At 39.4% G+C, this 22,997-nt stretch overlaps 2 protein-coding genes across 4 annotated transcripts in view; one reads left to right on the forward strand and one right to left on the reverse strand.

Moving 5' to 3' along the window:
• Positions 1-202: 202 nt before the first annotated feature.
• Positions 203-901, reverse strand: LOC120496870 (translation initiation factor IF-2-like). Its single transcript, XM_039697686.1, has 2 exons — positions 814-901; positions 203-767 (listed from the first exon to the last, which is right to left on the reverse strand). The coding sequence occupies exons 1-2, from the start codon at positions 899-901 to the stop codon at positions 217-219; spliced, it is 639 nt and encodes a 212-aa protein (XP_039553620.1). The 3' UTR covers positions 203-216.
• Positions 688-22,997, forward strand: part of ADSS2 (adenylosuccinate synthase 2) — a 37,550-nt gene continuing 15,240 nt past the window's right edge. The window contains exons 1-5 of one of the 3 annotated variants that reach the window (XR_005626374.1): positions 688-1,099; positions 15,742-15,844; positions 18,300-18,368; positions 19,114-19,164; positions 21,477-21,543. Coding sequence is in view for 2 of the 3 variants with exons in the window: in XM_039697756.1 (XP_039553690.1) it covers positions 938-1,099; positions 15,742-15,844; positions 18,300-18,368; positions 19,114-19,164; positions 21,477-21,543 (452 nt within the window). In the remaining variant the exon portion in view is untranslated. Of the gene's footprint in view, positions 1,100-13,495; positions 13,523-15,741; positions 15,845-18,299; positions 18,369-19,113; positions 19,165-21,476; positions 21,544-22,997 lie in introns of those variants that run through there. The other 2 variants (XM_039697756.1, XM_039697757.1) reach the window with 2 other exon arrangements.

Consider the following 22,997-nt stretch of genomic DNA (forward strand, 5'->3'; position numbering starts at 1 on the left):
AAGAAAAAAATAAAGGAAAAAAAAATCTTCCCTCGGGGTTGTTGGTTCTATGAAGGAGGAAGGAATGAAAACAGCCACTGAGACATCAGTTCCACTTCTGAGTGTGCATGGTGAAGGCGTTTCTCTGCTACGGTTTTTTCCATTATTGGGTTTTTTTTCTGATGAATAAGCCAGGGGCCATGTTCCGGTGTCTCTGGAGAAAATGGCCTCTTATACTCAGCCTTCGTTCCCCCAACTTGAATTTACAGTCCTGTGATCGTTAGTGCAGCAAGCCCAAGCGCGCAGGCAGCGCTGTGACACACTGCACACACGCGTGCAGCTCTGACACCCGCGGCAGCAGCCGCAGCTACCGCGGCGCTGGAGCCCCGGGGGGAACGGGAGCCGCAGCCAGGTCTGCGCGACGGGCACGGCATCGCCGCCCCGGCGCCCTCTTCCCACGGGCGCCATCCCGGCCCCGCCGCCCGCCCGCCATGGCCGCGCCCGCCCCGTGCCTCGGCCTCCCGCCGCCTGGGGCAACCGCCCAGGCGCCGTCCTGCTGCAGGTGCGGCCCGCGGGGACTACGCGCCCCACCATGCTCCGCGCCCGGCTCCCCGCGGCGTCCCGCGTGGGGGAGGCCGCGCGGCGCGCTGGGTAACGTAGTCGGAACTGGGAGGCGTAGTGGGGGAGCGGCAGGGAAAAGAGCGGCCGGGAGCGGCGGTCGCCGTTCCGGTTTTCCACGCGTACGGGCGGCGAGCTTCGGCCGAGGGCAGGGGTCGGGCTGGCGGGGACTGGCGGGGCAGGTCAGGCCGATAGGCGGCGGCACCTGGACGCGACAGCGGCGGTAGCGCCCGCCCGCCTGGCGGGGAGGGGAAGGAGGAGGCGGAGGCGGGGGGAGCGGAGCGGCTGCCGCGCGCTGCCGCATGTGCCTGGAGCGGCGCCGGAGCGGGCAGCGCGAGCCATGGCGGAGCACGGCGGCCCCGGCATCCCCAACGGCGAGTGCGCCGCCCGCCGCCCCGGCAACAGGGTCACCGTCGTGCTGGGCGCCCAGTGGGGCGACGAGGGCAAGGGCAAGGTGGTGGATCTGCTGGCGCAGGACGCCGACATCGTCTGCAGGTGCCAGGTGAGGAGGAGGAGGAGGGAGGCGGCCGGGGCGCGGGGGAGGCCGCGAGTGTCACCTTGAGGAGGGCAGCCCCGCCACCGGCCCCGCCGGGCGCCTCCAACCGCCCCGGTTCTACCCCGAGTGCCCGGGGAGCCGCTGGGCCGGGGGCGGCGGGGGCTGCGGGGCAGCGGAGCCTGCCCCAGTGAGAGCCCCGTGCCGGGCTCCGCAGCCCTCCCGCGCCTCCTTTGTCCCGGCGCCGCGGGAAGAGGAGGAAGAGGAAGGCGCCCTCCTCGCCGCCCAGAGCTGGCCCCCGGCAGGAGGAATGCGCCTGGGGTCGCGTCCTCCCTCCCCCTCAGGCCTCCCGCTCTTTGTGTCCGGGGGGCGCCGGGAAGGGGCCGCGCTCGGCGGCTCCGGCAGCATCGCCGTGGGGCCGGGATCCCGCCCGGCAGCGGCGGCCGGAGCCCGCCCGGGCCGCGGCGGCGGCAGCGGCGCGAAACCGCCCGCCAGTTGTAGGATGCACGTGGGGCATCCGTGTAGTCCGCCACAACTCGGCCGTCTGCAGCTAAAACCATGCTAAAGCCTGCCCTCGCTCCAAGATCGTTCTTGTGTCAGTGGGATCCCACATTTACCTGTTTATGTATTTATATATTTTTTTCCTCTCTACGGAGGCCTTATTCCAGCCAAAAAAGCAAAAAAAAAAAAAGCGAATCTGGCCTGGAAGCAAAATACGTTAAAACACAGATCTGAGGAGATGTAGCATCTCTAGTGCAGTAATTCTGTAGAGCACAACACAGTGAGCTAAAGCTACACTTTTTCTTAAAGTTGAGAGATGCAGCAGCATACAATGCCTGTAGTATGTTCAGGTTTCACGTGAGTGTTGTTATCTGTGTGCTTTTGTTGAGTGCGCAAATTAAATTTGATCTTAAATAAACATATTTTGGAAGCCCGCACCATTCCCCAAAGCGTGCAAGCGCTGAACGGTTGTTATCCAATGAGAAGTGCACATAAACTGGTGTTTTCAAAAACAAGTCACTTGCAAAGCTGGCAAGTCAATACCTTGAACTTCAGAGAATTAAATTTTGAAGTAAACATATATTCTTAAATAGCTCTTTTCACAAATGAATTATTTATCCATTTCTCTGGTTTTTTTGGTTTGGTATTTTCTTTTTTTTTTTTTAATTTTTAAAATAATGAAATCTGATGTGGTGCTGTGGTATGACTGCCTGGCTTTGTGGGTCATAGAACAGAGTGACTCAGTTCGTCCTTTACGACTTTGTTCTTGAAACTTGAAGGGCGCCTAGGTGAATGTGTATGTTTAATACTAAATTTTGGAGGAGAGACAAGAGAGGCAAACAGTGAATTTCTGTGTGCACATGGTTTTATGTGCTTGTTACTTGTTTTGAATCAGCTGTGTAAAGGATGAAAAGGGAAAAATTCTGATGTTATCTCAAGCTCGAATTTCATGGCCATATCCCAAGCCGTGAACTTCTGCCATTTTTAGCAGCTCGTTGCTCCTGATGAAGGAAGTTTTTCTTCCTCCTTTCTTGCGTTCCTGTAAATGGCTGTGCTCCCCGAGTCTCCACCCATGCTCTAGCTCTGGCAGTTGAACACTTCTGTAAGTTGATTTAACTCATCAGAGTGGCAGGAAACTGGTACTTGTTGGATTTACTTTCTACTGTTCTAGTAAATAAAACTGGATTTTATTGGCTCAAAGGACCTTGGTGAGAAGAGAGGGACCAGAATAAATAGCACCCTCTAGATGATTTCTCAGAATGAGAGGAGCAAATAGGAATATTCTCCTTCAGTGGCACTGATAAAATAAAATAATTTAGTATTATTGAATATTCTTGCTATGTATAAAAGCGCATTTGTGAACTTTTAGTTAGTGCTGATAAATCAGTGTGATTCTTGTGCTTTTTGTAGTGGTGCAGGTCCAGAAAGAAAGACAGTCACACACTTGGTCTGGTGCTTGCTAATATCAGCTTTCTGTAATTGGAGCTGCTGATTCTTGTTTCACTGTTATACTCTTACTTATTCCAGGATGGTTCTTTCTGTTCATCATGCCTCAGAGCTGCTAGAATGCCCGTGGATGACGTCAAATATTTCCAGAGTGCTCTTGTGAAAAATTTATTAGTACAAGTGTTGGAGGCCTAGGAAAGTTGGTGTAGCAGGTCTGAGATGTCTTGGAAACTTGTGCTGTACTTGCAGTGAAACACTCCAGGCTTCTTCTCACTGTCCTTTGTTCTGGGCAGATGCAGAGCATGAAAATGGTCCCATCCCAGAAGCGAGACGTGACTTATCACTTCGTTTTACAATGCCTGTAGAGGCATTGCGAGAAGTTGCACACTGAAATTTGTGGCCATGCTTCTTGTGTGCTGATGACTCCAATTTGATCAACCAACTGTGGCATTTGGAACCACGTGTTTACTTGGGTGCAGCTAGCTGAAGGAGTGTGTCAGGAAATAAGTTGCATTATGACTCTTCTAAATAGCACCCTCTAGAGTATTTTATCTTTGGTTTAGAGGTCGTGAAAAGCAGTCTTGTGCTCAGAGGAGGAGAATGGTATTTTCTTTTCAGAAGACAGCTTCAGAATTAAAAAAATTTAATTTATTATAGTTTCAAAAACAACTGTTAGAAGAAGCTAGGCTAAAATAAAGATATGTCTGGGGGCTGCCTGTATGTAGTTGAAACTGCACTGGCAACTATGATTGCACAGGGTTCAGATACAATTAATACAAACGTGTGTATATGACAGGTAAAGTATGTAGTTGTTTTTCCACTGTAAAATCGGGATTGTTCTTGATTTATCTCTTTCAGGTTTCTGGTAAAATTATACTATTGATAAAACGAATACATTGCTGAGACTTTGCACTTAAACATGTATCTTGTCTTCAGTGTATTAAAAAACAAAGTCTGTTTACATGCTATCACATAAATCATAGTTCAGACAGTAAAATAGAGCAAGAATTGATTTGAGATTCAGGAATAATTGCCAGAGAAACTTTGGTTTTGTATGATTTGATTAGTGTAATTTTCTCTTAGTAAGCAGTTAGCCTTGATGCCAGCAAACCGGGCAATTTTTAAGGTTACATGTGTTTTGTAAATTCCACAGATAATGGAAAGTTAAAGGAAAACATTTCTTGTTCTGATTAAGAACTTCCTACCATTACAGAGTGCAGCCAAGTTAGGGAATGAATTACCAGAGTTTCATTTGTTAGTGGGAGTGATAGAAATGGGAAATTAATGCAAGCACGTTATTTTAGATAATATTATTCTCAAAACAAATACAGTACTAAAAGATGCTGTGTATCTCTTACATTAGCAGCACCCCTCCACCCAATCTACAAGGGTTTACCATGCAGCAAAAAACGTAATATCTGCACTGATTCTGTTCTCTTTCACTGATTTCATCAGTAAGTTTTTGGTCACTTCCTTTTCTTACTATTGGAGGTAGTTGATTTAGTCAGAGAATGTAATTCACAGAAGCTCCCTTTTCCTCTTCTGCCCAGCGGCAGTGTGTACAGCAGTGCCACTGCTAATCACTTGATTATGTGACAACTGTAGGGCAACATCTAGAGAAGTTTTCAGTTGCAGATCCTTGGGGTTACCATTCGCCATCAATCAGCTGGTAAGTGATTGATAATGGTTACCATCCATCAGCTGCTGACTGAAGTCCTCACACTAATGCTGCCTGATACCTTCACTAATCTATATGGCTACTCCTTTTTAAAAAATGGGAATTTAAAAAATGTTCCATTTCCCAAGCCCCCTGTTTTTTTCTGAATAATCTCATTTGAAAAATATTTAAGTCTAGAGCTTAAAGTCTGCAAGCCATGCAGAATTAGGAGTACCAGAATCAATAGCTGTAGTTGTTGGTACTCATTTTTTAGCTGTTCAGGCGTTCCATAGGTGATGCTTAGCTAGAGCTTTCTTTACGTGGTGAGGGCACTGCTGGACCTTGTAGCTTTTGGCAGTGTGCCTGCCAGTGGTGTGTTCTGGTGAGCAAAGAGTCACTAAAATGATGTCTTTGGTCCACCCCATCAGAGTCCTGTGCTTACAGACCTACTTTAGAGCATCTCGGGTAGGTGATCTCTTGGTACTGTAAACAATCACACAATGTCTACATTATTTTAAACAGAAGAACAGTTTAAATGCGATTTTCCAGCTCATAAAGTTTGCACTATTAACAAAGAAGGCCTTAAAAGCACTAAAGAGCAAATTATACCTTGATCTACTGATTTCTTAATGCTCTTTCCATCTTACTGTTCCCTGCTACTACAGGAGCTTAATGTATGTATTTGTTAACTGAGATGCAATACTCTGTAGCAGTTCATTAAGATTTCACATGCATTTTTTTATTTCTACTGTACTACTTCACACATTTGGAATGTGTTTTCTGTAAGTTTTCCCAAAGTAACTTTTTGTTGTTCATGTCCTTTCTTGAATATTGTTGTGACTGCAGCAGACATTGGTGGGGTTTTGTGCATTGAAGCAATGCAGTGCTGGACATGTCTGTGCTTTGAATGTTTTTCTTGTTCCTTATCTGCATTGCCTCACTTGATCTCTTTTATGTCTTAGGGATAGATTGGTCTTTATTCTGGACTTCTGTAATGACTCCTGTTTCCTACCTAGCATGTATAGGCATTGCAGCAGAATAAAGTTTTGCAGGTCAGGTAAAACAAAGTCAGAACCGTCTCTAAAGAGTCTTACTGAATAACTCCTTTCCATAGTATTCCTCAGAGCTGATTCTGTCAGTAGAGAGAAATGGATGGAGTTTCTTAAGATTAATAGACTTTAGTAAAGTTAATGTTTTATTTGTTAGGAGAAAACAGGTGAATGTGTAAAACACAGTGTTCTTATTTTGTTACATTCTGCCTCAAACCACATTCTTGATATAACAACGCTTGTACTACACATTCAGAAATTTCTGAAGTCTAGCCAAAGTTTGAGAAACCTTTATGAAGTCTGTAACATGATGGCTCCTTGAACTATGTTTAGATCTTGCAAACATGAATGGATTTGTAAATGAAGAAAATAGCTAACTGCTGGCTGCTGTTTATACTGAAATTCAGTAGTAGATTATGCACTAGGGTTTGTTAGCTGTTTATTCAGTGGGGCTGGAAAGGGGAGAGAGCGAGAAATAATTCACAAAATATATGAGAATAGGAGAAAATGAATTAATATCAAAACCTTGTTGTTTTTTAAATTGTTTATTTTGCTTTAGTAATTTGTTAATTTTTAAAGGGGGATGGTTTGCAGTCTTAAGGTAAAAATATATTTTTGACAATATGTCTTGAAATGAGAAGTGAATAGCATAGTAATTGCAAAGCTGTGCCTACTTGGGACACATCATGGGGTTCGGATGTGTCTCCTCATTAGACTGATGAATTTTTTGAAGGTGTACTCAGCATTCTCAGAATCTGATTGTGGCAAGAAGCAGCCTTTCACATGTTTCTTCTAAGTAATGGCAGTATCCAGCTTTCTTGGTATGTTTTTGACTTTTCATCTAAGAGTTAAATGAAAATGTTTACAAGCATATGATGCCAAAGCAACATTGACTTGCTTCTTGCCCAACTTGGCAGTCTCTTGGATAGCTAGCTCAGAAACAACAGTGGTTGCCCTGAGCTAAAAATGAATGCTGGAATGTGGTAGCAATAAAAGTAAACTGTAGAAAAAATTATGCACACACACATCTGATGGAGAGAGTTGAAAGGAGTGTATGGCTTCTTCCTTAACATTGCATGAGATAACATCTCTTTAAAGTAGACAACTAATTTTTATTCTAGAGGAAATAACTTGAAAGACTTCTTTGCTCTTCCCTGAGGCATCATATTTTTGAGATAGACAACTTGGCATGATCATGTCATAAGAAAAGGCAGTGATTGTCATCATAGACTTTTTGGGTAGATAGTTCTCTTAAATGCACATGTCAGTATTTCAAAACTGCTCTGAATACTCTTGTATTTAGTACCAGTTTAGAGAGCCATTTCACAATATGCTGTTAATTACAATTTCAATCTGCTTTGCTCCAGTCTTTTTTTCCCTAAGTACCTCCACTGCTAAGTAAAGTTGTAGTAATGCAGACCAGTCTTAGCAGCTATGGTGGGACTGCTGTAGGCAAGGGGGTTTGAACTGTCTTGGTATGTTCAGAAGGGATTTAACTGTTCTGGTGTGTATGCTAACATCCAGTCTGCTTTTGACTAACAAAGACGTGCTCTGGGAATAAAATACCTGTTTTCAACATGTGTAGATCTAAAATGGAGAAAGATGTGCTGTTGTTCCTCTGTCTTAATTTTACATGCACTATGTTTGTGTTCCTGCAGTGATTTCTTACTTGCGTCTTCTATTTACATATGTGAACATGTAATATTTGGGTAACACACATGGCACACACGCATTCTTGCTCTTTGTGCTCTACACAAAGGTTTTCCAGAACAAGGAATGTTTTGCTGGATTTTTTTCCTCTTATAATGCGGAGTCATACTTTTTGCTTTCAGTTTATGAACAAGAATTCTGCTTTCCTTTTTGTTTTTGCTGAATATCTATATTGGTCCATTCATGTCTCCTGTTAGATTTTTGGCACATTTGTTTGCAGAAGAAAAGAAGAAGGAAGGGAAAACTCCAAAGTTTTAAGCTAGAATGAATTTAAAACTGAAAGGGACTGTCTTTCAGTGAATGATGGATATACTAAGTATGTATATTTTTCCTGAAAGAGTCCCATGTGCCAGGGAACTGGAAGAACTGCAAATTCTTATCCCTTAAACTGGAAGGACAAGTGGTGATGTCCCTTGCATGCATTTTTAGCAAACCAGTGAGACTGGCTGCAAACTGAGGAGCAAGGCACTTCTCTAATCAAACTGACCAGAAAAAAAGTGTTCCTGTTTAGGAGGATATCTCTGTAAGCACTTGAGCAGGGCTTTGTATAAATTTTGGTCTTTTTGGGAAGTGAGATTCCATGTTTTCTGAGTTGTTGGTTTCACTCAGCTTCACATGAGCTCCTATGTTAACAGACATTCCACATAAAATATACCAGAGCTTGTAACATCCAGTTCCATAAACTGAGTTTTGGTAATGGCTGGTTATGCACTGCAAACTTGAAGTCTTATCTGATAAACTTCCTTGTGCTATTTTAATTCAGTAAGAAAATAATATTTTGGTTTTAAAAGAGCATCTCTCTTTAATCCTGGGAGTTGAGGTCATGTTGCAAAAATGTTGATTAAATAGTCATCAGTTCACCTTTCTGAAGACCAGCATAGATCATTACTGTTTTGTCAGATTAACTTTATTAAATTATCAAAACTCCTACAGAACTCCATTAAAAAAGCTGGTTCTTTCTTGTCCAGTGAATCAGCTTAATATATGAATGTAATGTTCCTTAGGGGATTTTCATTAGTACAACAATGCAATTCCAGAAGAAAAATTGCTGTTCAACATTCTTATCAATGCTTCTTCTCCATACTGTATATGTGATTAGAAAGCTATTGTGCCTGGACAGAATGTAGCAATCTAAAGAGCTTTGGGAAGGTTCAAAGTGAGAAGACTTCTCCTTGAAGCTGCTCATACATCCTTAGGAGTTTACCAGTGTGGGTCCAAAGTATGACTCTGTAATAGCTACACTTTTAAAAACTTTTTCAGTCTTCAGAGCTATAAGGAAAAAAATGTAAAATAGCAGTCAGGTGCTTGCATTATGTTAACATTTTTACTAGTTCTGTTCTTTACCCAAAATGTTGGCAGTCATAGTATTTAAAAGCTATAGAAAGCAAAAGAAAGTAAGTAATTTTGCACAGCCAGGGGAAGTGCTGAACTGATGACCCTTAAAATTACCGTAGATGTCAAACTAGAAACTGTTCAATCAGTATGTTTAAGGTGTGTCCTCTTTGATGCTATTCATTAGTCTTCAGTGGTTTTTCCAGTGATGCTGTCTAGACAAGGGCACAGTGTTGTGTAACTGTTGTTTGTGTCAGGTGCCCAAGTGTAGTGTTTGTGGTGAGTGTTGCTTGCTGGTGCTTTGATAGTGGCTTTGTCTAGCAGAAGTCACTTGTTTGATTTATTAATGTTTCAAGCTTGTTTCTAGTAAAATGTCAGCCAGCAGATAATGACTTTTTTTCCCCTTTCAAATTAGTATTTTCAGGTGCTCAACACTCTTGTGTAAAAAGGGTGTTTTCAAAGAATGTTTATCAGACAGCTCCCAGAAGAGCAATGCTTGCAGCTGTCTTTGCTATCTTATGACCCCTCTGTGTGCATGTCACTGATTCTGTTCATGTTTGCCAGGATAGGTATGTTTCAGAATGGTATCTTGTTCTGTGTGTGGTACTGACCAACCTATCTGAATTGAATATGCAGATTCTTGGGTGTGGTGCTTACACCGAGAAGGATTTTTGGGCTAATTAATCTTTGACAAACTAAAGTAAGCAAAAAAACTTTGGGTTTTTTTGGTTACATTAAGAAAATATATCTGAGCAGCTTACCAGGGTAAAATATTTCAAAAATAGTGTTTTGTAGGGAATGTTTAATGGAATTATGTTTATAAAAAGCAGGTAGGTATGAGGTTTTGTTACAAGGATTGCTGTCAATCTTAACAGTAGTAGTGTGATAATTTGTGTATTAGTGGGCACCTTTCTGTCTCCTGTAAATTTAGCTCTTCTACACGTTGCTTGGGTTACATTTCTTAATGTAACCTTTTGGTTACATTAAGAAAATATATCTGAGCAGCTTACCAGGGTAAAATATTTCAAAAATAGTGTTTTGTAGGGAATGTTTAATGGAATTATGTTTATAAAAAGCAGGTAGGTATGAGGTTTTGTTACAAGGATTGCTGTCAGTCTTAACAGTAGTAGTGTGATAATTTGTGTATTAGTGGGCACCTTTCTGTCTCCTGTAAATTTAGCTCTTCTACACGTTGAATAACTTGGATATTTCAAGATTACTAGCTAGTGGTCAGGGATTATATGCTTTTTCAAGGAAGTGATTTAAGCATACTAGTAAAACTGGAATAAAGCCCTTTAAGAGTTTATATGTTCAGTTATCCTACACAGGTTTTGTTTAAATATTGCAGATTAAGTAGCGATCACGTACCTGATCTTACTTTCCCTATTTCCCTTGAAATACTTTATAATAATATTGTAATTTAATAGTGTCAAGATTATGTAAGGAGAAAAAAAGCTACTATCTCTTAATAGGATTTTAAATTGTTCATCCATCAGAACATCAGACTAAGTCCTTGGACTAAATCCTTGTACTGAAATCACAGGATTGTGGAATGGTTTTAGTTGGAAGGTACTTGGAATATCATTTAGTTCCAGTCCCTTTCTTCTTCTATGGGCAGGAACACCTTTCACTAGACTGAGTTGCTCAGAGCTCCATCCAGCCCAGCTTTAGGCACTTTTAATGGAAGGATGGGGTATCCACCACTTCTCTGGACAACCTGTTGCAGTGTCTCACCACCCCCAGAGTAAAGACGTTCTTTCTAATATCTAATCTCAGCCTGCCTTCTTTCAGTTAAAAGCCATTCCCCCTTGTCCTGTCACTACATACTCTTGTAAAAAGCCCCTCTCCAGGTCTCTTGTAGGTCCTTGGGTACTGGAAGGCTGCAGTGAGGTTGCACCAGAGCCTTCTCTTCACCAGGCTGAACAATTCCAGCTCTCTGAACGTGTTTTCACAGAAGAGGTGCTCCAGCCCTCACCTTCTTCACGGCCCTCCTCTGGACTTGCTTCATGTCATGTTGGGACACACAGCAAAAGTTCATGCTTGTTATTCATGATCATTTTCAGGCTGTGTCTCCCAATAAATGGAAGGAGATGTTTTCATTCCAATCCAACTGGCACCCTTTTGAGCTGGATTTTACATTGTAATTTGATAAAGCTGTGGGCTGCTGAAAGCACTGATTCTTTGGTCTCTGAAAATCGTTTGGGAGCAGAGAGAGCTGTTCCAAGTACTGTGCTGAAAGATACAAGGAGAAAAAATAATGGAAGGAAGGAAGACAAACAAACCAAATGCTTTTAACTGAAATTAGCGCTAAGAAGGTTGCTGACTTCTGAAAATCCAATTTTAGAAACCTTAAAGTATGCTTAGACTGCAATGCTGTGTCTTGATAGAGATGTACAAGTAAATGGCACTGTATTTAAGTGAAGTATGCTTGGGACTTGAGGTGTAGTCCTGAGTTAGCCCCTTGACAGGAGCATGCTGTTATTGGTTGTTGCTGGTTCTTACCGCTCTTTGTTTTGGGTTGCTGTTTTGTTGCCAGAGAATTTAGAATTGGTTTTATGTTCTGTTCTTTGTTCTGTTTCTATATACTCATTTTTCTGTGATGAAAAAGGCTCGCTCTGCTGCTGTTCTGCAGAATGGGAAGAAAGCATCCCAGTGAAGACGTTTAGGTCAGTGTGCTGCTGGGGTCTTACCTCTCTCATGTATAAGAAGTCATCTTTCAGCCCCGTCAGTCCTTTTGTGCAGTTGGTCTGTTGGTGGCTGAACCCAGAGTTGCCTTGCCTTAAGGGCTGAATATCTTGGCCATGGCACATTGTTGGCTCAGCCACAGGAAATCCTGTGCAGGAGAAAGGCAAAAGATGCCACTGCTACATGTGTGTAGTGCATTCCAGCCTGAGCAAGAGCATCCTTTGGGCTTGCTGCACATTTGTCCACTGCCTGTGGAGGCACACACGTGTTTTTCACACGTGTGGGAGAGAAGTCCTGTAGTTTGGGTACTTAGAAGATTACTGAGATGTGGTAAACTGATTTTTTATTTAGTTCGCTAAGGAGTATTGCCAGCATCAATGACTGTATATTTTGACTGAAATGACTTGTATATTTTAATTTCCCTCTGGCAAAAGCTTTATGTAAGGTATTGAATATCATTTGAGCATGAACTTTAAGTAATAGTGAAAATAATTTCCACAGTTAGTTCTCAATTATTGATGTTCAAACATGTGAATCAGAGGAGTGTTAGTTTGACTGACCTAGCTGGTCCCATTTGGTTTAGTTGGATGAGGGAGGAGGAGTGAGAATTCCAGATGGAAAGCACAGAAGCCAGGAGTGACTTCATCAGTTTAAAGCTTAAATTATGCTCAGAGGCAGTAGTTGCCTGCATTAACATCAGTATCTGGAGAAGAGAAAAAACAACCCAAAACAAATTCAAGCCCCATAACCTAAAAACAACCCTCCCCTTCACCTCACCACCACTAGAACGCTGAGTTCAGGTTTCTGTAATTAGAATTGTTTACCAAACCCATGTTGAGCAATGTCTGAGCACACAACATGTGTACACTTCACTGCAAGTTCACTGTAAAGTATACAGTGTAAACCATTATTTTAAAATATTACAACTCATACTGTGTAACCGTATGCTTGCACTTCTGCAGTTAGGGTAGAGCTTACCTGTAAATAAGCAGAAGAATTTTGAAAATCGAATTAATGACATTCTGTTACTTTAATGCTCTCTTAAAATAGGGTTTGAAATTAAAAATACTTTTCAAAATGACTCATTTTGATAGAATGACATCAAGAGCAGTGTGGGGACTGACTTGATATTCTACCAGAAGCTTCTATCAATAACACTTTTGGGATTGAATCTTTTCACATTGTGGGCATCATAATATTATAATCAATAATTTCTGAGATTCGAATTTGAGTCTAATCTGAAATATGCTTTTGGAAACCTTGAGGTATTCCTATGGCTTAAGATGGTGATTTGTCAAATGTTTTCTACTTTAGTCTCTGCAAAATCCCTTAAAGTAGAGCTGCGCACAGTAAACATGCAGAATAAATACCACTAGTTTGCTTCTAGATGAAGCATGAGCTCTGTTGCATGAACAGTCAAGGTTTAGAAGGTAAAATGCCATTTTCATTATGTCAGCCATGGGATATTTTTCAGTGAGCATGGAGCCAACACCATTGGCATCACTCAGCAGTGCAAAGATGAAATCTTGACACCGCCTGAAGTCAGCAGTTGCACTCTGATGAGCAGCAGAGTCAGAGGCTGCGTGCTGAACACCTTGTTCACGCACATGTGACTGCTGAACTTTAGGTTGCCATGTCTCAATGGCACTAGTAACTTGGCAAGCTTTTGGACACTGGGAATTTATTGTTGATCATGATCTAATTTCTACAGTGGCCAGTTTTTCTTTCTCTTTTTTTGACATTCATGACACAAGAGAATGTTTATTTTTTTAAAAATAAATTGAGAAGCAAAACATGAAATTGTCCAGCTAGTAGAGAATTTCAAATGAATAGTTACTCACTAATGTTAGTGTTATTTATGGGTTAGTCCAGTTTGTTTATACTGCTGTGGGAGACTTTGGACTTGTCTTCCCGTTTGTAAATTACTAATACTTCAGTGTTGTACTCAGACCTATCTATTGACTTTTCATTTAAAGCACTTCTGTGCTTATGTTAAAGTCTAGGCTGATATTAGCAGTGAATCTAAGAGAAAGGAATCTGATGTGGAAGAAGGTAACTATCACTTTCACAGCTTTCTGCACATTACTTTCAGCACAAGTTCTTGACTATAAATGATACTTTAGCGCATAACTGTGCTTCTTTGCCAAGCAAGATTTTGCTTAGCTTCTCAAACACTGAGTAGAAAACTAGTGTCTTTCATTACAAAAAATACCTAGTGCATTTTATATAACTTAATAGTTCTTAAAATATTGTCTACTTTTGGAGTAACTTGCAGTAGCTCAGGAGTATCAGCATTGCATTTCATAAATAATTGTAAATTATCTATCTGTTAATGTATCTATTTAAATCAAACACACAGTTGTGGAGTGGTAGACTGCTAAATAACCTTAAAATAATTGTAAATTATCTGTCTGTTAATGTATCTAGTTAACATCCTTTTAAATCAAACACACAGTTGTGGAGTGGTAGACTGCTAAATAACCTTCCTTAAAGCTGTTGAGTAGAAGAATGCAAACAGGAACAGGAAGTTTATTCCTGAGCATTTATTACTTTCTTAAAAGAGCAAATTTGAAAAGCCTGCTTTATGTCTTCATTCAACATGTTTCATTTGTTGTGAATTGAAAAATTATCGTGGTCTGGTTGAGTCAGATCACTTGCAGTGAAAATCAGCATCCAAAAATCTTTACAACTACTTCAAGGTAATGTTCACTGCATAGAAAAAAATCTGCAGTATGTTTTAAAAATTTTTTTATTTGAACTTTTATTAAACTCAGGCATTTCCTTTGTTGGGTGAAGGTTTGTAAGTTTTCTGTCTTTTTAGAGGAGATGTAGTGGTTGCAAGTCCTCAAATAAATAATGCTGAAATGACAAAATTTTCATTGCTGACTTCAGTGAGATTAGCCTTGTACCTGTGGCATGTGTGACTGTGTACTGACACAAATGTTTGATATCTACAACTACTCTTTATTTGTATTGTCAGATACAGCTTTATGTATTGGATTCATGCTTTGTAAATGTTACAAAAGTAGTGACTAGCTGTTGAGTCCATTGGTTAGAAAAGTCCATCTGTGATAAAATACTCTGAAATATTTCAGATTTATAATTTCATGGGTTAATAATTCTTATAGTTTATTTTCTTTTCATAGAATACCTTTCTTCAGTTTGTCTTGTGCTGAAAGGTGTCTCAGCTTAAAAGTCTTTCTTTAAGGTTTTCTTTCTGTGAAGCAGTTTGTTTAACTTCTGGTGTGAGGAGCCTTTAAAGGATGTTCCTGTGGTTATGACAAACAGAACCATTTTGTATGTAACCTTGTCTTGCACAAATCACTGGGTCACAAGAGAGTATAAGCTTATTTTCAAAAGTACAGCAAACAAGAACTGGGGATATTTGGTAACTGTTTTGTAATCTTTTTAGTTTCATAAGCCTTTCTTGACCGTCTTTAAGACTTGGTCACAAGCTTCTTTTAGTATTTTAGATGGATTTCAGAGTTTAATGAATCCGTTAATGCTCTCTTTGTTGTAATGAAAAGAGCTAGAAATGTTTAAAGTGTTAGTTGGATGTAAATGGTTTCTGGTAACTTAGGAAAACACAGTTGTTTTAGTTGTCTTTAGATTTACCCTTAAAAGCATGTTTAACATAACATGCATTAACATAAATTACTAGTACTGTTACATAACTTCTCTTATCAGGAAGGAGGTATAGAATGAATTAGGTAGTTTCACTGGTTACTATTCAAAGAAAAACACTCAAAGGTCTGAACCCAAAATTCAGAACAACAAGCCGGTGTGTTGCCAGATGATGACACTTACCTATACTAATAACTATATGATTTTATACTCCTAGTTTAACTGGGGATTTGGTTGTTTTTTTTTTTTTACTTTGCTAAGGTTGCAACTCCACTCTCAATACTTTACTTTCCATAACTGTAACAGAAAACTAATAAAATTGATGATGGCTTTTAGAAATATTTGCATGTTCTAGAATATTTATATCTGATGATTTTAGAAATAGTTTAATCTCATTCCACAATTTTGTACCTTTGATGAACCAAAAGACTGTCCAAAGTCTATATGGCAGGTAATACTGATGTTGAAATTGTCCAGTTCGACAGAACAAGTTTGGCTGATTTTCTGGGAAATATCTGAACGCTCTTTTGTCAGTAACAGATATTAAAACTGTGGAACCAATTTACTCGATCTCTATACTGTGTGTTCCTTTGTCTCTAATGTCAAAAACTATTAACACTTTTTTTCTCCCTCCTCCCCGCACTCAGGGAGGCAATAATGCAGGGCATACAGTTGTTGTGGATGCTGTGGAGTATGACTTCCATCTTCTGCCAAGTGGGATCATCAATCCAAAAGTCACTGCATTCATTGGTAAGTGGGACATCTCTAAAAAACAGATAGTACTGTAGTTACAGACTTCTGACACATTAAAATAACAAAATGTATCTAAGAACATACAGGATCGGGATTCTTTTTCTTCAGTTTTTCTTAGGCCTAGATTGTTTACTGACTTCCTAATACTGCCCTTACTCATTTGTGAAGTTGGGATTACAGAAATTTCTTTTGTCTTGGATAGTTCACCTGTGTTCTTATCTATCCTACCAGTGTAAACAGCTAGCTGCCCAGTGTATCTTCATTCTCCCATTCGCTTTTATTTTCTCTACCATTTATATCTCTTATTCTCAGAATACCCCACTCTCATTTAATCTTTAGCCCTGTTAAGTACTTACCAGTACTTTTTGAACCATAGGTCTTCTCTCCCTTTTCCATTGGATTGTGAAATGAATGCTTAACTCTAAAAGACTTCCACACGTTGAGTTCTTACCAAGAAGTGCTCTCAGGAGAGTGCATGGGAAGGTTTAGGGCAGTGGCAGTGCTAGGTGATAGCAGGATCTGTGATCTGTTTGTTTTGTGAACAGGGGTTTAGGCTATCTAGTCTGCTGTCCCTAAAAAACTACTTTTACCCCCCTTACCACTCTCCCTTCTTGGAATCCTGTTTTCCAATCCTATGTGGTTGGGGTTTTTTTCCTTGGATTGCTTGGATGGCCAACCTATTTAGTAATGTGGTGTAGCCCATAGAATTTCCTTCTAAAAATGAATATAAACATAAAACGTGTACACACAGTTATAACTATGTTTGTGCTTGAGTGCTGTTTCACCAAACAGGTTGGGTCTCTGGGTCAGTAAAGCAACGCTTCCATGTTGCTCCTTTGATACCCAGAGCTCCTGTTCCTTACACAGTGTACTTCTCCAAGTCAGGATTCTGTTGCTGTGCTCTTCCTGTCGCTTCTTCCTGCATCTCATTGCTTTGAGCCTGCAGTCTTGCCTTTCAGTTTGGTATATATGCCAAGAGCAAGTGGTCATTGACAGTTTGCTAAAGAGCAGCTGAAGAGCCTCTGTCACAAGTTACTTGATTCATAAGCAGTCCAGCTGGTAGTGACTGTATACTCTGTCAGCAGTAAATCTGTACTTGATGGGATTTGGTGGTTAATTGCCCCTTTTTAGCTGTTACATTGTGACTTGATAATGACATAGTTATGGATTAATTTGTCCTGCCTAATCCTTCTACAGAAATGGAGCCAGTGGGCAGGGAAATAGATTCCTGTTGATGATGGGAAGTTGGGATGTTAACTGTTCCTAGTTTTGAGGGCTGAGGTAGATGATACTAGTTCTATTCTCTTTTGATGTTGCTGTAGTATGTTTCTTAAGGTTGTTACTTGAAAACAGTAAAACAAGGATGTCCATTTGCCTTGTGTTCTTTGGCAGGCTTGGTTGAATAGGAAGGCCCCCATCCTCGAACAATACAGTAGTTGGAACAGACCTTTTTGCAAACCCTCTTGCCTGTATCTTCTGTCTTTTGGTCTTGCCTGTTCTGAAGTTTTTTCTGGATTCTTTTAGCTATGCCTTATGTATAAAATCTCTTTTGGGGTTAAAAAAAGGCTTAGGATTCCTCTGAAAGAGCATACATGTTAAAAAAAAAGGATAAGGCCAAAGTGATTGGAATAGTATAATAGAGTATTCCTATTGTTTTGGACTGCATCATGAAGGTAATAGTGAAGAAGTCTTAAAATACTTGGGTTTGGATGTGTAGAATGTTTTTATCTGTGTTTTTATCTGTGAAATTAAGTGATATGCAAATAGTTTTGGATGGCAGATCCCTTCTTCAGCTAGATGTTCTACTGGTAGCTTTGAATCTACTGAGTTTGGTATGGCCTTCAGATGGTTCAGTTTTGCTGTGAGAATGCTCCTTCCTAGGCACTCAGTGATGCTGGTTAATTGTAGGAAGTAGAAGTCTTTTCCTGAGCCATGTGACAGCTGTAGGAAGGTGAGCTTGCTTTGACAGGGCTTTTTCCTCTCTTGTTTTTGCTAGTCTCTTAACAGCCCCACCTCTATGTGCAGAATATTCTGTGTCTGTTTACAGCAAAGAAGTGCCTGCAAGGATGCAAGTGTTTATAGTGGTGATAGAAATGTGCAAAGCTTTTAGAAAACAATAAGCTTATTAAAATGAAGTACAAAGAGGGAAGTTAATTTTAGATATGAGGAAGAGGAAGTTGGATTTCAGAGCGTTCTACGATTCTGTTGCTGTTTGCACTGGTCTGAATTGAAAGTTTATTGCATTTATTAGGAAGATTCAATGCATGTAGGTAGAAATGCATACTTTAGGAGCAAATCTGGCTTAGACAAATTCCTAAGAATCAAAATTGCAGTAAGTTAAAGAATTAAATAAAATACTCTGCACAAAATATATGAAGTATCTTTGAACTTTTGAAATATTTTTTCCATGCTCAACTTAATTAATGAAATTTTTTATAATTATTTTCTTTAGGAAATGGTGTTGTAATTCATTTGCCAGGACTCTTTGAAGAAGCTGAAAAAAACTTAAAGAAAGGAAAAGGTGAGAATTTGAAGATGCTGCTTTTAAAATAGTTTGTGGCACACTCCTCAAATGTTTTAGATGGAGGATACCTCTGTACAGGTTAGATACAACATATTTTCCCACAACTCCTTTCAGCTGTTGCTTTCTGAGAGTAGTCTTGCTGTAAGTGTCAGAGCCCACATGGGAAGGCAGATAAAAGGAATCTCTGTACAGTTTCAGAATATAATCTAAATCAGAATTGTCTGTAGACATTGTTCTTTGCTTAAAAAATGAATTTAAGAAGTAAAATGGCTTTTTTAAGTGTGTTAACCTGTTCAGTGTAATTTTACTTCTTAGATTATTGGTGTACACATTGATGACCATGTTAATTTAAACAGGTGCTATGGTAATCACTTCTTGATTCAGAACTCAATTTTTGGATACTTCATGTTATGTCTATAGCCATGCTTGGCAGCAGGCTCCTAGAAATGGGGAAAATCAATGGTCTAGATTATTCAGAACCAAAAGAGCTACTAATTATTTGCTAAAATTGAGGAGCTAGTAGCTTGAATTCTGCTTAAGAATAAGTCTGATTTTCTCAGCTTTATAGATTTATGCCAAGTTTTAATTACTGAAATTACTTTTTTTTTCTCTGTAATGTGATTGCTCAGTCTTAAAATAGATTGGCTGAAGACTAAGCATGAAAAGTATTTATACTTTATACATCAGGAGACAAAAATGCTATACAAAACATAATTTAAACTATTTCATTTTGCCTTTAAAGGACTGGAAGGCTGGGAAAAGAGACTAATAATTTCTGACAGGGCTCATATTGGTAAGTTCCTGTTTATGGTTTTTACTGGTGTTTTTTGGGTTTGGTTTTTTGTGTGTTGTTTTTTTTATTATTATTTGTTTGTTTAGTTTTGTTTGTTTGTGGTTTTTGTTGTTGTTAATTTTTGCTTGTTATGGACTTTCTGAGGCAGTAAAATTGTGATAATTTTTAGCCATCTCTTTGTATAGGTACTTTTCTTTGGGTTAGGTCTCCCTGGGTTGCTTTGGTTTATTGAAGGTCCTAGAAAATTTTTTTTTCACTCAGAACCCTCACAAGTTTATGTTCTAGTGATTTTTTTAAAAAATCCTATTCCATAAGCAGCACCTTGACAGGAAAGCAGGTTCACTTTCTAAGTCAGAAGCATGGAACAGTCAGAAAGCACTCAGAAGTGACTTGACTAAGGATTCACTCCCCTTTTGGTGTAAAAGTGGTGCTGCTCACAGTAATGGTTCTGCTGGGAAATCAGGTGACTGGGTCAGACTTGAAACTAATGTTCTCCCTACCAAGGAAATTGTCACATGCTTTCTAAAGGAGAAATTATGGGAAGGAGTCTGTAGGGATGAAGAGAATGGCTGCCCTCCTCGAGAGGAGCTCATCAGTGAAGCGCTGAATCCAGCCTGTGCTTGAGACACGCTGCAGTTCAAAGCCTGAAGTAAAATAGTAGTGAGTCCAATCCACCAACACAGAGCTTTAGAAACTCTTCCTGTACCACTCCTACTAGATCTTTATGACATAAATTCATCCTATAGATTAGCTCTTTAGATATTATAACATTATTGCTGCCTCTGGTAGTAATTTTCTGAAGATGCAAATTGTTTAGGACTTTATAAAATAAAAGCTTGCAACACAGGGGAAAAACAGTTTTGCTTTTGGTTTCACTTTCTTTGGGTTTGTTTTGTTTTGTTTTTTTACACCAATCTGGAATAGCTTAGTGAGTGAATTTATTGACAGTTATTTCAGAGTAAATATGTTTTTTTTTGGAGTAACTAATGAGTTCGAAATAGTTGAATAATTGTTTCTAAGTTACCAGTATCTTTTCTGATAATTCTGTAGGTGAATTATTTGGAAATTGCTTGATTACCAGAAAAACTGTTCTGTGGTGATTGTATTGCAATGGCAGTGCTGTGAATTTTTCATAATTAAACAGATTGTGAGTAAAAAGGACCAGTTGCTGATTGTCACTCATAATCATTCAACCTCTTCACAGAAATGAGCTTTCATAATGCCCCTATTTAGAAAATTTTGAAGACAATTTGAAAGTCTGTTACCATTATAAAAATGTCTTCTCTAAAATGGGTATTGATCTATGAATGATTAGTCTGTAACAACAGATCAGCCAAAGGTAAGTAAGTTCACACTGCTGGGCATGATGTAATTCTTTAAAATACAGGAATGCTTGGAAATGAACACAAAGCCAAATCAGTAAGGCAAACAGGAAAACCACTCTTGTTCTGGAGAGATTAATGTATTTATTACATGAGTCTTTCCTGTGCAGTGTGTATTTAGATAGTTTTTAACTTTCAGGAAATTGTGCTTAAGAAAACCAGTTAAATTAATTGTGTTAGCCTATAAGCTGGGTACCAGCCCACCAGTCTTTGTATTTGACATGAGTCCTGTAAGATGATTGGGTGGGGGGATAGATGTATGTGTGTCTTTTGAGTTTTGTTGTTGTTCTGTTTTGGTTTTTTGTTTCTTTTATGGTAGACAGAGTATTGATACAAGGCATTGATATTGATACTTTGCATAATTTTTGTCATTAATAACAATATAATGCTTAAAAACATAACTGGGGCTTATGAAGTTGACTTCTGTTTCCATAACAGACATTGGTAGGAGCTTTTGTATTTTCAAATGTGTTTTAATTGATGTATCCCAAAACCCAAAATTGTTTAAGACATCTGTAGAATGGGTGAGACTGTTAACTTTCAGGTCTCACCTAAATTTTAGCAGTATGACCTTTTTTTACTATATTCTATTTCCAGGGGTTTTTTTAGCTGCATTTTTTCCTTTATTTATCCATATATTCTTTGGGGCCACTACAAAGCCAAAATTGCTTAGTTATTCTGTGGGACATGCATACTCACTTTGCAAATATTCTACAAAATAAACACTTCTCTGAAAGTCTCTGAAAAAACTTAGAACTCTTCCCTGTGAAAAAATGTAAAAGGGAAGAAAAAACTCCTGTAATTTTATTTGCCTTTCTTCAGTGTATAGATTTATTTTCCACGTTGGTAAATAGAGTTGGTCTGAAGAAATTATTGCTGATATAATTTGTTTCACACAAATTTGCAACTTAAGTTATTTTATTTTCTTAGTGTTTGATTTTCACCAAGCTGCTGATGGCATCCAAGAACAACAGAGGCAAGAACAAGCAGGAAAGAAGTAGGTAGTTCTATTTTGTCAGACATGGGATGACTTTGTACAAACAAGACTTAATTCATTGAATCTCTGTTTTGCTTGGTCAGTGGGTTAAAAAAATTGTCCATGTGACTCTCAAATGTGGACTATGCAGGGATTATTTCTTACACTTTATCTTCCAATGAAAGGTTATATGCTTAATTAAAGGGCTCTGTCTTTATATTTTGCCTTCTGAAAAGGTTTCTAGTTGTTCATTTGCTAGTTTCTGCTTCCTAATGCTTTAATTGTTTACTGGAGGTATTTGTTTCTGTATCAATGCATTTCTCTTTATGAATATTGAAGAACCCCTTTGGCATCTCTGAATAACTGAAACTCAGAGGTGCATGTTGATGTCCACATTGTCTCCTACAGAATGCTGCTGACTTTCTGAAGCTTTCAAAACTTTCAGAAACTCTCTTGCTATGTTTTTAGCTTGTGCTTTCCAAGTAGCTCACTAGTTCTTGGGGATGGGGAAAAAGCTGGCAGAATTAACAGTGACCGATCTACAGCTGGGAAGCAGTGTAGGGCTATAGATTCCTCAGATACCAGTAAACAGAGAAGAACTTCCAAAAAGAGAGATTACATGGATGAAAAGTAATTGAGACATACTCATCTGAAAAATGTTTGATCCATGATAATAAGCTCTAAGAAAGTGTCTGATTTGGGTGTATCTTGCTTCATGCAGGTTGCCACTGAGTGATGATTTGTCAGTGATTTTTACAAGGAGTCATTTTCACACTTGTCTGCACTGTACTGGCTCCCTTGTTACCTGATGGTTTAGGGTTTAAAAAGCAAACAGAACATATAGATAGAGATGGGAAAATATTCTTATTTTAATGAGCCATTATCAGCTATTATCAGTGTGTATCAGCTGTTCTTCAGTATTTGTGGAGCACAAGCTAAAATTGCTATATGACAATATTTGCAGTTATAAACATTGTCAGTTACATCAGTTACTTGAGGGAAGGTACCACTCTATTGATAAGTGTTAAAGATTGTCAGGGAAAGCCCAATTAATTTGCTTTAAAAAAAATCTCAGGAACAAAGTTATGTTCAAAGCAAAAAACCCTAAAGTCACTCTTAGAAATGCTGTATGTATTTTTTCTGTGGAGTTCTTGATATTCTACAACAGACAGTTTTCAAGCTTGTTAAAATTAAATTTTGAAGCTAAACAACTGGAATGGGGAGAGTAGTACTACAGGCTGGCTAAGAACTGGCTATCATGGATCATCAAAAGATGATCTCTTGTTTGTTGGGGGCAAGGAATTGAAGTAGTCTGCTAGCATGTCTTACTGCACATTTGACTACATAACACAGTTGGTGTTAAAATTCTCTTGTGCCTAGGACTTTAAACATTCTAAATGGTAAGTTTATTTTTTCTTTTAATTGAGTGATTTTGCCTGGTCAAATGTAGCTCGAAAACCATCACCAGTAAGGCT

The sequence above is a fragment of the Passer montanus genome, unplaced genomic scaffold (assembly GCF_014805655.1).
Source record: "Passer montanus isolate IOZ18808 unplaced genomic scaffold, ASM1480565v1 scaffold12, whole genome shotgun sequence".
Classification (NCBI taxonomy): domain Eukaryota; kingdom Metazoa; phylum Chordata; class Aves; order Passeriformes; family Passeridae; genus Passer; species Passer montanus.

Coding starts and splice junctions, on each gene's coding strand:
- LOC120496870 (XM_039697686.1), bottom strand. CDS start 901: ATGCGGCAGCGCGCGGCAGCCGCTCCGCTCCCCCCGCCTCCGCCTCCT. Junction 768..813: donor GGGCGGGCGCTACCGCCGCT/GTCGCGTCCAGG, acceptor CTGCCCCGCCAG/TCCCCGCCAGCCCGACCCCT.